General features: G+C 41.5%; 1 protein-coding gene across 1 annotated transcript; it reads right to left on the reverse strand.

Moving 5' to 3' along the window:
- Positions 1-12372: 12372 nt before the first annotated feature.
- LOC121892224 (SLIT and NTRK-like protein 1) lies at positions 12373-15141 on the reverse strand. Its single transcript, XM_042405124.1, has one exon. The coding sequence runs from the start codon at positions 15022-15024 to the stop codon at positions 12916-12918; it is 2109 nt and encodes a 702-aa protein (XP_042261058.1). The 5' UTR covers positions 15025-15141; the 3' UTR covers positions 12373-12915.
- Positions 15142-15496: the final 355 nt, after the last annotated feature.

Raw genomic sequence — 15496 nt, forward strand, 5'->3', positions numbered from 1 at the left:
TGTGTGCATAACTGGCGACCTGCTCCCCAATATGGGTGCATATAGTGCAGTGGCTCAGGCTCAAGTGTGAACTGACTTTCAGTGTAAAAGCTGGTGTTAAAAACCTGGCACTTTGTACTATTCCGAATTAGGACATTGACATTGCTCTTGATTAAGAGACCAGTGGCCAGATGCTTAAAACTCTGTAAATTTGTGACTAAAACTGTATATAGCACAAAGCCAGAAATATGCATATGTATTATTTTTGTCAGGTTTATAAAGCCATATGCATGGTTCTGTTTTATGAATCTCTATCATTGAGGTACTGGGGGCACATCCACAAGCCTCATTTCCACTCACACAATTTGCCATAAATGAAGACATGCACATAACCAGCCGTTTTCATATCAGTACGCCGCCTGCTCCACCAGTCTTTACACCTGTCATTGAAACAAATGGCAAAAAAAAGAAAGTCATGTGTTATTTATATACCTGGCTGGATCCCTCATCTCTCTGTAAGGTTCTGTATCCCACTCTGATGACCTACCACTGCAAACTCTATAGCTGCCTTAACAAAAGAAATGTTCACTATATGATAAAGAATGGTTGAAACCTCCCAGGAAAAAAAGTGAGTTGAAAGCCCTGGAAAAAAGCTAGTAAGAGGAAATAATGGGCTTTTTTTCCCTATTTGAGATGACAAAATGACATTTGACATTTGCCAAAATAATTTAGAAGTTAATTTAAAGATAAGAAATAAATGTAACAAAAGGACTTGGCTTCCCTGCCTTTGAAAGCAGATTTATATCAATGAAAAAAAAAATCTTCCCCAGAAACAAATATACGGCAGCTTTATATTAGCAATAAATCCTGCTTTGGTTCTATATGTTTCTCACAGAGTGATAAACTTTATTTAATCTCGGATGCATTCCGACTCATAGCGCCTAGTAAATGTTCCTGGAGTCTCCTATATGATATGGCTCCCTACTTCCTGCCACCACAGTGTTAGAATAAAAATGTGGTGGGGACAGTAGAATGATATACAGTATGAAGTGCTTTGAAAATGAACTCTAGATTGGTCTATTTTAACCTCGCTTTCTCTGGCTATCATTTGCCATCTGTACGTTCTTCCCATTCCCCGTCCTCCATCAATGAATGCAATCAACTCCCCTCCCACCCAAACCCCACAACCTCCCCCCAGCCCACTCCACCACCCACCCTCTCCAGGCTTTCCTGTGTCTCACTCAGAACTGGCGACAGCTATTCCCAAAGGCCTTCTCCCATTGCTCGTATTTGTTAAACACAATCACTGGCTGGCTCAGCTCAACAGACCGCTAACCACAACTCTTGTCAGACATGCCATGATTTCTATCAGAAGTCGAATAAAATCAGCAATGAAAGAAGAGCACAGACAAAACATAGGGACATGCTTTTAAAATATGTTTTCTTTATAAATATCATAAAATGGAGAAATAGAAAAAAAAATAGAAAAAAAAACAGGAGAAAAATGTCAAATATCTTAAATATTTAATACCATATTTTTAAGGGGCTCATTTCTCTTCATCCTCCCTGTAACAATTGCAGGTTCATGCAAAATAAAGCTGTATCTTGAGCCAGATTAACTTCTAACTGCTAACATCCAGCACCTCATTTGGCTTTTTTTTGGCTACCCATACCACATTGCAAATAGCTAAAAAAAAAAAAAAAAGAGAGAGAGACTAGCAGAGGATGAGAATGAACATTAAAGAATGTTAAAAATTAAATGTTGGCCCTCTACATTCTCTTCCCCAGCTTTTATATATGTGATTTCCTTCCCACTGTTGGCTTCTGATGATATGAGTCACAAGTGGTGTTTTATTCCATAGTGGAGTTGCTTTACCGCTACGCCTTACAGCTATCTTTATGGAGGGCTTCCCAACTGAGGGTGACTCAAAACAAGGAAAGGGTTGATGTGGAGAACAGGGGATCTAGTATTTTTATCCAGTCATTATACAAAAAAGAGGCAGAGAATACCAATCTACATCAGCGATTCAATTTTGAAAGAACACCTTATGGAGCTCCAAAACAGAAAGGATTAAAGCAGTTAGAACAGCAGTTTTAAAAGAATTATGTTTTTTATGTTTGAAGGATACATGACCACTTATGAGCTGAGCAGCCTTGGGTCTTTCAAACCTGTGAAACCTTCATTATATTGTCATAAAAACATGTCTAACTGAAAAGGAGCCATTATTTTCTTTTTAAGCTATACCTTTTGATAAGACATTCTGTCAATAATAGCAATAATATGCCTCCATTGTGCTCATGTTACATTTTGCGATTACATCATTGGTTTCATACAGTGTAATGTTTTTTTTTTGTTTTTTGTTTTTTTACCTTTAAATCAAGTGGATTTATATTCAGCAGAGCCACATCACAAAACCCACTAATTTTGACCTGCCACCCCTTTGCTCACTGCAATCTCAGTGCCCCAAACACAAAGCAAGATAAAACCTCATAATCTGCTTGTAGACTGCTGTCGCTGCAGCTCAGAATGTGCAGGCATGTGGTTCTGCATGTGTGTGTCCGTGTGCGCAGGCATGTTTATGTGTGCCAGTGTGTGTACAGTATGTGTGTGTCTATAGATGAAGCTCCAGTGTTATTTGTATGAGAGCGGAGTTAGAATGCCCGGGGCATCTGTTGACCCAGCTGGCATTTGCTGAGCGGTTGTAGTACGCCAGGTTAAGGACAACATTTATCCAGCATGCATTTGTGTTTGGGTATGTGCGTGTGTGTGTGTGTGTGTACAAGAGAGAAAGAGAAGCGGGGAGAGAGACAGAGTGGTTACATGTGTCTATATTTTTGTGTGTGGGTGTGCACTAGGGGGTTGGGTCAAGGGTAACATTTCTACCATGTGTGTTGATTCTGGCGAGGAACATTTTTCAAAAGATAATAATCCGTAAAATGTTATTTAACAGCTAAAAGGGCCAAAAAGCTGTTGGCGGCCAGAAATAGCCATGAAATAAAGTCCAACACCAAACAATGGATTAATTGCCAGTAACATTTTCTGAAACAATTGCCCAGTTTCTCATCACGTGGTTTGGTGCAACAAGCCTTTATTCCCTTGTCGTCTGTGCATGAGTGCAATGCCGGCGCCTCATAGCCCGGGGTGCTAAGCAACAACTCAACATTCTGTCTAAAACTAAATATAAGTGAGACAAAGAAAGAGGGAGAATATGCTCTTTTTTGAAAAGAAAAAAAGTCCTTCAGGCAATAAGAAGATGGGAAAAGCATAACTTTTCTTGGAAAGCAGTGACAGCAACCAGAGAAAGCAAAAGATTCAAGTCTTGTTACACGCTCTCTCTTTGTCATACATACACCGTAATACAAAAGCGCCGCTATAACTACATATATCAGGAAGTAATGAAGACATGTGTGGAACAATTTGTCTGATGCACAGATAATCCACGGAAACGCTTAGTAACTGATGTCAGCAGTAGTTTTATTTATTATTTTTGCTAGTTTTTTTTTTTTTTTTTTTGGACTGCTATTGTTGTTGTTGATGGGCATGATGATGTGTTTGTTGCGAGCTGTCAGGCTAAATAGAGTGGGTGTAAAGGAAGTCAATTCCTCCCCCAACCCTGTCTTCAAGAGCCTATCGATTTGCCAGTCATCAAAGAGTGACAAAGGAGTGAAAAATCAAAACATATCCATCTAAATGGCCTGGAGTGAGTAGAAGGAGGTGGAAACGATGTAGTGAATGAAAAAAAGGAATAAGGACGACCTCTTTCCATGGTATCTTTGTGCCATTCAGCTTGTGTTTTCATGCGGAAAAATCTACCTTGAATAAAAGAATTCATTCACTATCTGGTTTCTAAGCACCGTTTAGATGCAAAGAAAGCTTGCTTGATGGTTTCTTTCACTACTCTAAAACCTTCACATATAGCTGTCACTAAATGTCATCTCAGGCTGAAATGAAAATTCTTTGAAATGAATATGCATCGCAAACTACTGTACCACCTATTTGAGTGTATCAGTGTATGTGTGCATCTCTTATAGAACAGTCTGTAGGGGCGAGTGGTACATTAAGAGTGCTAGGGTGCCGCTTCTCCTGCAATTCCAATTGTGAAATGCACATTTTCATGAAAAATCGTTTGTTATTGTTGTGTTTCTCTCACATAAATCATACATAATTACAGAAACATGCGATGACTAATGGAAGAGCGCTGCCTACAATCTTTGTCTGTACCTTTCTCCACCCGACGGCGGTATGTGTTATATGTTCTGCTTTTCCTGGTGGCACCTGATTGGATGTCACCACACGCCAAAAATAACTGGATCTGAGGTGGAAAATTTGATGCCCAAGAAATGTTACCAGATTGGGCAATTTTCTGCCCAATTCTGCTGCTTCCTTATTAGATAACATTTACCCCCTGAAAGGAAAATGTACACAGATCATTGTGGTACTGTGCTAATAACTGTAAAGTGAAAACAAATGCTAAGTGGCCACCAAAAGATACTTATTTAAACTTGTATAAGCCACTAGCCTAGCTGCTAGCCACCAGCAGCTGGCTCTCTGCTACACAGTACGACTCATGCTCACGGCCAAAATACACAGAACTACCTCGGGCTGTAGCCCCACCTAGAGGACAAGTCTCACTACGCCACTGCCAGTTTGCAAGCCCATATGTGCTTTTTTGTGCACATATGGACACTGGTCAACATATGTCAGGTAATGTATACACTGTACATTGACATATCAAAGCCTGCCATCTGTCTGCCTATAATGGTAGTGGAAAAGTGAAGAGTACAGTATCTAATTTTGGAAATGATGCATTTAGGTGACTGGTAAGATTAATCAGGCACACTGTAATTAGCATGTCTGAATGGGTATTCCAAAACACTTCATTATACTCCTTTTGAAAAACAAATGACTCATTAAAATAAGGCAAAGCGTCCTTGAAATGACACCGCTCGGCAACACAGGATCCAACGTTTCTGTCGAGTGTAATTGCGCTACTTTGCAATTCATGAAATTTTAAATCATTTCAAAAAGGGAACGGTTATGTGCACTTGTATGAAACTAACATGAACATAACATAAATTTTGGAAATCACAGTGAAGGAGATTTAGCTTCATGTCCATTTCTGCAAAATGCCCATATTATGGTTGGGTATTGATGAAGTCTTGTTGCTGTCATGGCCCCCAATACTTTCAGCCAAACTGACCAAATATGGCACAAAATATGAACAGATTTCTGTGTTTTTGAGAGTATATTCTAACATATTTTCACTGCATTTTACCTATCTAAACTTTTAAACAGCTACCTTTTTAAATGTTGTTTGTAATGTGTTTCGAAACGTGTTGGTCTAACAATAAAGTTATTGTTTAAACTACCAGTGTTGCTGAAGTTTTGACCCCTTTAAACTTTTTTCCATTCTCCATGTAACTTGGAAGATGTTCCAGAAACCCCTACTCTGCTTCTACATGTAAAAACATACTTAACATTTAGTTTTATGACCTTGATACTCCATTTACCTTTTGAACTGAAGACATGTTTCAGAAGTCCACTAAAGAAAATGATGCTTTACTTCTTTTTGGGGTCTCAGTGATATTAGCTGGTTAAATACAATGGATTTTCATATGTTCTATGTCTTTGATTGGTGTTGATGGGACTTTTACACAGTACTATGTCTCCGTGAAAAGGTTACTCTTCTCTCTTTTCACAACATTAGTAGTGTTTTGTGTATTCATTCACTAATTTCAGCCCAATTCGTCTGTTAATTTATCAGTCATAATTCACAGGTAACAGAATACAGGTTTTGTATTTCACAATGTATTTTATTGAAGGGCTTCAGACCTGCTGTGATATTTCATTTTTGTGAGTTTCGTGACGGTAGGGCAAATTGTTGGCCTAATCAGTGATAGTGACAACAGGTGTGCATCATTAGCTGCACTCAGCAGTGAGTCATTAGGCTCTGTCAAGTTGAGATAGGAAGGATAAAACTGTTCTGTAGTAAATGATATTCTGTATAATTTGGTGCACTTTTGGTTGTGTGCATGTGTGCCAATAGAAAATTGTGATTGTCAGCAGTAACAGAGAAATTCTACGTCAATGTTCAATATGCTTTGAAAGCTTTTTATCAGTCTAGCTCACCCTACATTAACCTGAGTGGATGGTACGTTCCAGTTAGATGAGGCTGAAAAGGCCAGTCACTGGTCAGTTGTGGAGAAGGGAAGAGAGCAGGTGTCAACTTGCTGTGAGGTGGCAGAGTTTATTGGGGGTTTTTTTTGGCTTCAGTTTGGCTTAAAGTTGTTTTTGTTGAATTTTCCATTGTTCATTTTTGCCTCTGTTTCATTAATATTTTTGTCAGTAAATATCACCTTTTCTTTTGGCACATACTCCTGCCTACCGACCTGTTTCATTAACATCCCTTAAAAAAGTTTCCAGTGCCAAACATCATCTGCGCTTTTATATGCAGTGGCAGCACTACACCCTCCCAAATGTCAAATAAGTCTATTTGAATTTCTGTTGAAGTTTTTATAAGAGTTTGCTGCTATCACTATGTTTAAGAACTAAACCTGCGTACAAAGTGACGCAGACCTTTCTTTGTCTGAGAAAGACTTTTTAGCAAAAATTAACATAATCCATATAACAACTTTCTTTAAATGTATGAGCCCAGTTTGTGGCAAAGGAAATGGTTACCACTTAAATACTTTTCTACATATTGCCTTTTTAATAAGGTCAGAAGAAAAGAGAAAGAATTAAATGGGGAGGAAAAGACTTTGCTACTTAACACACATAGCAGTAGGCTCTGTGAGCCAGTAAGACTGTTGAAGTAAAGCCAGTATCAAGGATGAAGTCTGGTTTTTGATGTTAGTATACGAACAAGGGCATTGATCTCTCATATTGCATTATATATCTCACAGATCACAAAGGTATTCACCTTTGTAAAGGAGCGAGTCCTGGTCTGACTTGGTCACTGCCAAACTGCCATCCTTAGAATTAACAACACTAAATAAAGCATTTGTACTGTTATCATGCGTGACAGCTCACATAACAACAATAGGAACAACATTTCATAACCTGAAACACTGAGGTTCTCATGGAACAAGTCCTCATACATACGAATTAGAAGAGGAGCAAGCCAGACAGATTGTCCTTGAGCTTCTTATTTATTTACATTTATTTTTTTATATATAATCAACCTGTCGGTGAACAATTAGTTGAAGTATCAGCACGTGTACAAGCCCTCTAATCCACAGACCAATGCTTGACCTCGAACATCATTGCACACCGACAACAGCACCTTAATATCATTTCCCTAAAAAAGAGTGGAGAGCCCTAGATCTATAAATATGGCAGCGATATACAATGTGTCCGGACTTGGAGAGGCTCTTACTGAGTGCTCAATAGGCCAAACTCCCCTCGGCCCAGTTATAAGCTGTTCTCTGACTGACCAGATAATTGTAAAAAGCAATGAGGGCAGATTTCCTTGGGTTGAGACCAAGAGTGCTCCAGGAAATTAAAAATTCTTATAGCCTGGGTGTAAAGCTGTAGAGTATGTGTGGACTAGCATCCACCCACTTATATGTGAAGGACGAGATGTGCTGAAGTGATGAAGTTGTTGGGAAGTCTGACGCAGCTCCTTTCCCCCCCTGAACAAATCTTATACATCCTTGCTTTATGACTGCAAACAAACTCCATTTTGTATTGTGGTTGTTGCTCCCATCTGAGCTGTGTAATCAGATCAGGTAGAGCCACATAATGCCTGAAATGCCAGTGAGGGATGGGCGCGTGTGTGGCTGCTAAATCAAATCAATGAGATAATCGATAAGTGGGGGCTGGAAGAAGAGGATTACTTAGGGCTGGAGGAAACACTCGGTAGGCCATTCACTCATCTTGATTAAAGACCCCGCTTGGTGGTTTGACGTAGGCCCGTGCACAGTGGGTTGACACCAGATCTGGGTCAATTATTAGTTGGAATCCTTTTAATTACTCAGGATGTTTGCTCTATAGTCTGTCTGGCGGACATGGTAATATGAGTAAGGTTTGAAATATTTGAACTACTTGTGTTTTGATTGATTTTCTCTTCCTCTCCGAACTCCCAGAGCATATCACATACAGCTTCAAAAGTATGCAACTTTTTTGACTTGAGTTATTGCATATATTTTTGTTTTGGTGCAGTCAGGCTGTGATCTAAAGCTCCGCCCTACCCCAGCTCTAGTTTAGCTGTCACAAAGCCAAATATACAAACAAAACAAGACTGATTAGCCACTTTGAAAATGACTTACAGTGATTGTATTGAAAGAATACACTGAGTACAGCTTCAGGCAAAATTTCACTCAACACCAACACATTTTACCCTCTGAAGACTTAGCTTTTGTCGATGTAATTATATTTGGGACGTGTTTTTAGGATATGCATACTGAAAGGTATATTAAGAAGCACAATGTTTACACAAGCTAATTCCTGCTTGTCACACTGCTGTGTTCACTTCCATGTATAACACTTCTGATACCTCTGCTCCACTGCATTCAAGCTAATACCAAACTCAATCACTGGCACTGATTCCAAGCACAACATTAAAGAACGGAGGGTATTTCATAACTATTGCACCTCACAAGGAACATAACGGCTAATAAAACCCAACCACTTAAGACTTATAGGCTAAGTGCTTTGCGGTGGATGGGCTAATAATAATATCTGGGAGTAACACCAAGAAATCCCCGGGGATAATGCCAGATAATCACTACTACACAACCCCACGGGCTAATACCAGTGGCGAGGCCTGCAGTGGCTGTAGAGTTTGGAAGTGCAGGACTACTGGCAACTCTTCAGTGCAACACATGGGACTTTCATCAAAGCTAACATCAAAGGCTAATACCCAAGCTTTAAATCATTCTGGGAATTTACAAAAGCTAAACAAGAGCAGACACACTGAGTCTGAGCACTGGGAGTCAGATAAAAGCTAGCCGCCGACACTTTAGCACAAAATGAAAGGGGAGGACTGGTGTTTCAGGGTTATTTTTTCTTTTTTGATTGATTTTTTTCCATCATCATGCTGTCATTTGTAACTCTGCATGAATCCCAGACAAGACAAACAAGGTGACTTGAATGACATTATCATTTCCAATATGATTTTTCCTGCAGCACAATTTGTTTCAAATGCTACCTGCTTGGGACAGATATCAAAGCTATTCCCTCGGAAGAATAAGGTTACCTTTTGTGTTTCAGCAAAACAGTGCAAAACAAAAAACAATGCAGAAGAGCCCGAGGTAGCACAGAAAGCAGAGATGATGTTAGTTGTGGGTGTTGAAGCTGAAAAGGGAATTCCAACTGATGAGTAACCAGCTAAACCAGCCACAGGTATACTTTTCTTTTCCTGAGAAGTTACCCTGAAGCAAAAAAAAAAGCACAGCTTCCAAATACAGAACACAAACACAAACTATTCTCCATGCCCTCAAAATTAAATGGCCCGGACTTAAACCAAAGCGAGACCATTGAGATTTACACCAAAGCTGAGTGTTATGAGGTGTGTGGATGATGTTTTCCCTGCTGGAAGTGTTGCATCAACTGCCAGCTCCTCGGGGGGAAGATCACACGAACTACGGCAGACCTGCTGGGCCACAACAGTGTTGTAGTGCTGTGTGCCCAGCGTGTAACAGAGGCTACTTCACTCCGCTGTGTTTCCAACAGCTATTATCCATTGCATTAATGAATAGTTGTGCACTGAGTCACACAGGACTACACCACAAGAACACCTGACAGAAAACAGTCTCTAATGGATTCAAACAGAGGCATGTTTTCCAGATATATTAAATTATATAATAAACTGTATACCACTCTGCTGCACGTGTGGCATTTGCATTTTTCTATAAAATGTAGCAGGAGTCCATGTATTTATGCCACAGTAGGGATAAACCACTAGAGATTTCTGAATTTTGACCCATGCATTTATACATCAATCATAAATATAAGATATTTGGGATTCTCGGACATCAGCATTTTGGATTTTGGATTTTTTTAAAAAAAGAAGTAAAATAGGGATGTATGATAATGTTGTTCAATGTAGAAATCTGCACTCTGTTTACCATATTTGGAGCATTTTCCCATATTGATGAAGGAAGACAGAAGGCATCATATTTCAAATAACTTTCTGTAAACCCTTCAGGATATAAAATATGCAAAACAACATGAACAGGAGATGAATCAAACTGGTCACATGTGTCATTATACTGTAGCTCCCCAACCAGAACTCAATCAAATCCAATGAAAATACCTAAAACCAAACATTGTTTTTTACTCAACCTCAACCACACTTTATTTAACAAAATAGAAGCAGGTCAAATATCGCAAAGCATATAAATGTAACTTTGAAACACAGCGTTTGAAAATTATGACAAATCATCAGTGGGCTGTGGCACAGTAATACTCCACAGAAGAGACACATAATTACCCCAAACCCACCCCCCTCCCCCCACCGTGATTGGACAGAAGAGCAGGGAACAGGGAGTTGAGGAGGAAGCAAGATGACTGGACAGAAATGGAGGGAGGTGATGATGAGTGTTTGTCACAGATCTGCTGAGATGTTAGTCCCCAAGGTCAAGCCGGCGCATGGTCACATATCTGGGAAGAGGAGGAGGAGGAGGAGGAGGTGACAATAGGGAAAGTAAGGGTGTATAAACATACATGCAAATGGTCACGCAATTGCTCTCTCTCTCATTTGTCCACACACAAACGCGCACGTGCGTAGCTGCATGCCTGTGCGCGTGTGCACACGGGCCTGCAAGCTCACCAGCGCACATTGGGACGCAAAGGGGCAGGCAAACATAAAGCGGGGGAGGTGATTCAGCACCATGGACAGCGCTAGTCTGCATACTAGGGGAGATACTGCCGGCCTACTAGCGGGGAGGAGGAGGGGGAGTTAGGGGGTGTAAGCCCATCTCACATCAACTCTGTACACTCTCATCATTGCCATGGCATCTTAGGTAGGATTCAGCCGAATTTTGCTGGAAGCGTGTCTAAATTAGGCATCTTAAAGTGGGGTTTTTGAACGAAAATCAGTTGGCAATGTCAAAATGAGTCATCAGCACTGGAATTTTACATCTTATTAAAACATAAAAATTAAAAAAAAAATGCAAATTGCACATTCTGTGCATCTGTTTCAGACACTGCAGAGAAGAATTAAGAAATTTTGGAGTACGGGAAGTATGCCCCAACTTTTTAATTTATTTATTTTTATTTATTTGTCAAATCCGCGTTTGTTCCTCATGTTAAAGCAGTATAGGCTGAGCAGCAGACCCGGCACCTCTGCAAAACAGGTGTTCAGTCATGGCATTGTTTTCATGAGCCCACGATAACCATGCGACCCCCCCTCCCAAGAAGAGTATCTCAAGTTCAAAATGCTGAATTGAAAAAGGCATCTTGCATTATCTAATTACCTCCATGTATGTGTTTCTGTGTGTGTGTGTGTATGTGCGCCCTTTCCTCCCCAGTGTAGAAGACACCTCCTGTATCTCTTAAGATCTGGCCACATGCTGAGTTCTTGCCATATAACGTGGCTCCCCCCGTTTGTTAGAAAGCAAGAATCACACTCCCATAGGACAGCCTGTTTCAAGCACATTTTGTAGTAAATACAGTGAGTTTCAGTTCTCTTATTTGGACAAGATTAGATGGCTTTACAAAAGCTCACAATATGATGAAAGTGAATCATAGCCATAAGCTTTTTTGTGGAGGAATACTCTTTTTCTGACATTTAAAAAAGCATTTTATTCTATATCAGTCTACCTGCGCTGTTTACATAGATCGAATTATACCTACATAGCTCAATTGAAAACACTTCTTTGCTCAGTTTTTGAAAAAATATGATGGTATAAACCCCCCATTTAAATGACTTGTTTTTTTTTTTTTTTTTTTTTTTTTTTTTTTAAGTTTCTTCCTCTCACCCAAAGCAGGCTATATTCATTGACACACAAAACCACGGAACTGTTATTTTAGCTACATTAACTTTGCAGCATAAGCATCTGAGTGACGTTAATTGGTCATGCTCATCTGCATGTCTGAATATCTGAAAGTCAACAATTGGCACACCATAAAATAACACAGTTTACATTCATAAAGGAGATGATGACTGCGCAGACGTGGATTTAATCTGCACCATCTAGTACGGTATAAATAACCCCAATATTTATCGACAATCAAATGATAACGAACAGAAAATAACATGCACTGACAGCTTCACTTCCATCACTCCTTTCCGATAGTCATCATTATCCGTTATTGATTTTTTTTTTTCTCTTTTCTCCAAACAAGTTTAAAACAACAAATACAAATCCTAACTGCAGGTTCACAAAAAATAGAGAAATGGCACTTTGTAATAGTCATATATAATTCTTAATATCTATATATAGTCGTCATATTGATATAACATGAAAAGGGTCGAGTTTTGCTTCTTTGTTGGTTATGGTGGTTATGGTTCCTCGCCGTCGTGTGTGTGTGTTGAAACCATGCGAAATATCATCATGCAGATTATGATACATCGGTCCGAGTATTTACATTTACATTCATGCGTTCGTGCACCATTCCCCGGGTCCTCTGTCTTGCTCTCCCACTCACACACACGCCCTCTCCCTCGCTCTTTTTCTCCCTCTTTCTGTCTCATACAGATCCGTAGTCCGATTGCGGCAAATAGCAGAACTGGGAGGAGGAGGGAGGGAGGGGTTTTAGCCAGGGGGGGCTTGGCATATACATATATTACAGAGTGGGGCCTGTGCAGCAGACTGACTTACTTGGTTCAACTGGAGTAAAACAAGACATAAACAAGTCTGTGTTCGCCTATGACGAACAAAAGCGGATGAATCTTGCTGTTTAGTCATTTTGTGAACGTCAGTCTGTCTGTGTGACTGTTTGTAATCCAGTCTGGTTTAGGCTTATTGAACTAGGCTATAGCAGAGTCCCTTTTACGCATCGTTTGTCGTGGAGAGGTGCGTGCTGCAGTCGAAACCCCGGTGCGCGCCCCCGTCTGCGTGATAAGGCCCGCTGTGCCAATAAGACGAGTCACACACTGTCTGTAAGGAATTGATCTCCGACGCAGAAGAGTTCCCCTCCCTCCGCTTTGATCTCTTTCGATTCCGCAAAATAAAGACAAGCATTCCTACAACAGTGAAAGCGGACGTGACAAACACCAGCAGCAACCCGGGGACGAGCACCGAGATGGAGACCCTGTTCGGCTCCAAATAAGAGTTCGAGCGCGTCCCCGAGTCCAGGGTGAAAGTGCTGTTTTTGGACAGGGAGGTGGGGGAGATTCTGTCATAGAGTTTGGGGCACATGAGGTCGTTCCGGACGTAGCGGAAATCTCGTTTCCAGAACTCTTCTGGGGACTCGCACTTGAGATCACTCACTATCGCATCAGCCCCGAGTTTCTCCGTCCACTGTTTGAAGGGCACGATGTTGCACGAGCAATCCCACGGATTCCCGTGCAAATCGATCTGTATGATTGAATTGAGCTGGTCTAACACGCCAGCCACGGGGAGATAGGGGAAATAATTATTATGCAGACTAATTTTGGATAAAGAAATCCCAAGGAAAGCATCCACGGGCAAAGATTTCAGCAAGTTGTTGTTGAGGAACAGAACCCTCAGATTTGGCATGGGGCTGAATGCACCTGCCACTATCAGCTGGATGTCGTTGTATTCCAAACTGAGATATTCCAGATTCACAAGGCCCACAAACATCTCTGCTATCAGGGTATCCAGGTAGTTCTTATCCATATACAGCCACCTCAGCTCGCTCTGGTTTTGGAAAGTGCTGTTGTCAATCACCTTGATGTTGTTCCCACCCAGATCAAGCAGGTTGAGGCTGGAGTAGCCAAGCAGCTGGTTCTTTTTGACTGCGTGTATGTTGTTATCTCTCATGTTCAATTCGTGAGCGGTCAAGGGCTTAGGTTTAAGGTTAGACAAACTCTCGATCTTTTTGCCCTCACAGTTGACCCCCAGCCCTTGTCTGGAGCCGACCAGCTTGCAGTTGCACGGCTGGGGACACGTCACGTTGTGCTCTCTGTCGCTGTTCACACCTGTCAACACTGGAGTGGGCTTAGTTTTCAGCTGCCAGTTCTCACGAGATTTGGAGCGACTCTTGGCTCCGTGGCCTCCAGGCGTAGGGGGCCCACTGGAGTCCCCATTGGGCTTGTAAGGCGTGGGACGCGGGGCCTGGGCCACAGGCTCCGAGGTCTCGTCCTGGGTGGGAGGGGCGACCAAGCTGGTGTCCACGCCGCCGCTCTGTGAAGGGCACAGATCCGCTTCTGACGTCTCGTTCAAGTCGCTCCCTTGCAGCCTGGTGGGAGCCTCGCATATCACGCTCCCAATAAGCGCGTTCTGCGGTATGTTCTCCAGCCATTCCTTAAGAGAAACCAGGTCGCAGTTACAGTCCCACGGGTTGTCCTCCAACAAAACCTCCGCAATGCCCGGTATTTGTTCAAGGATCCCCTCATAAGGCAACGTTTTGATTCGGTTTCCCCGCAGGTCGAGATGCGTAATGGGCACATGTTGAAACACGTTTATAGGTAGCGCACTGATGAGGTTGTCGTTAAGTATTAACACTTCAAGTTTATTTAGGTCCCTGAAAACGGCGGGGTCAATATCCCTTAATAGATTAAAATCAGCTTGGAGATATTCCAAGTCGTCTAACCCCAGAAATGTACTCTTCCTGAATGATCTTATCTTATTGTTATTGATGTGAAGCCTTTTCACCAGCTGCAATCCCAGAAAGGCGCCGGGGACAATGTCGTGCAAACCATTGTTTTCCAAATGCAGGCTCACAGCATTGTAAAAGTTGGCGAACTCGTTGGGAAATAGCCTGGATAGAGAATTCCCGTGCAACAGCAAGTGATAAAACTGAGAGCTCGGGCCAGTCAAATGCTGCAGAGTGGTGAAGCTCCTTTTTTCGCAGTCTATGTGCAGATCTCCCTCGATCTCGTTGCAAGAGCATATCTGCTCCTTACAAACGTCCCTTGTAACGTTTCCACTAGCAACACAAAGAGCCGCATTCAGCAGAACAATCCAAAGCAGCATTTTTCAACGTGAACAATTCATTCCCGGTTTCAAGACATACGAGCAGTGAATTCAGTCTACATCAATAAGAAGAAAAAAATATACAGATATAGACATTTAGGTCTGGGAGAAGATAAGGCAGTCTTTTATAACAGATCCATGCTGCATCTAACCTGCTCTTGTGTCCAGACTTCCAGTTGGAAAATGACCACATAAGCGTCTCTTTCACATCGACTGAATCCTCAGAGCCTCCGCGTGTTTATGATGAAAATCAAAAACAACGAGCGGCAGTAGAGTCCAACACATCTTTTGGCTCTGTTTTTAGTTCGTTTAAGACTGACCTTGGCAGCAGCAACAACAACAAAAAAAAAATTAACAAATCCGTGTCTTTTTCTCCCCCTGTCGTGCTGCGTGTTGCGGCGTCGGGAGCTGTTCCCTCTCCCCTGGTGCTGAATTCACACCCTGCACTGGAGCTTCAGAGGCGATCCCACCG

This window comes from Thunnus maccoyii, chromosome 24, assembly GCF_910596095.1.
Source record: "Thunnus maccoyii chromosome 24, fThuMac1.1, whole genome shotgun sequence".
Classification (NCBI taxonomy): domain Eukaryota; kingdom Metazoa; phylum Chordata; class Actinopteri; order Scombriformes; family Scombridae; genus Thunnus; species Thunnus maccoyii.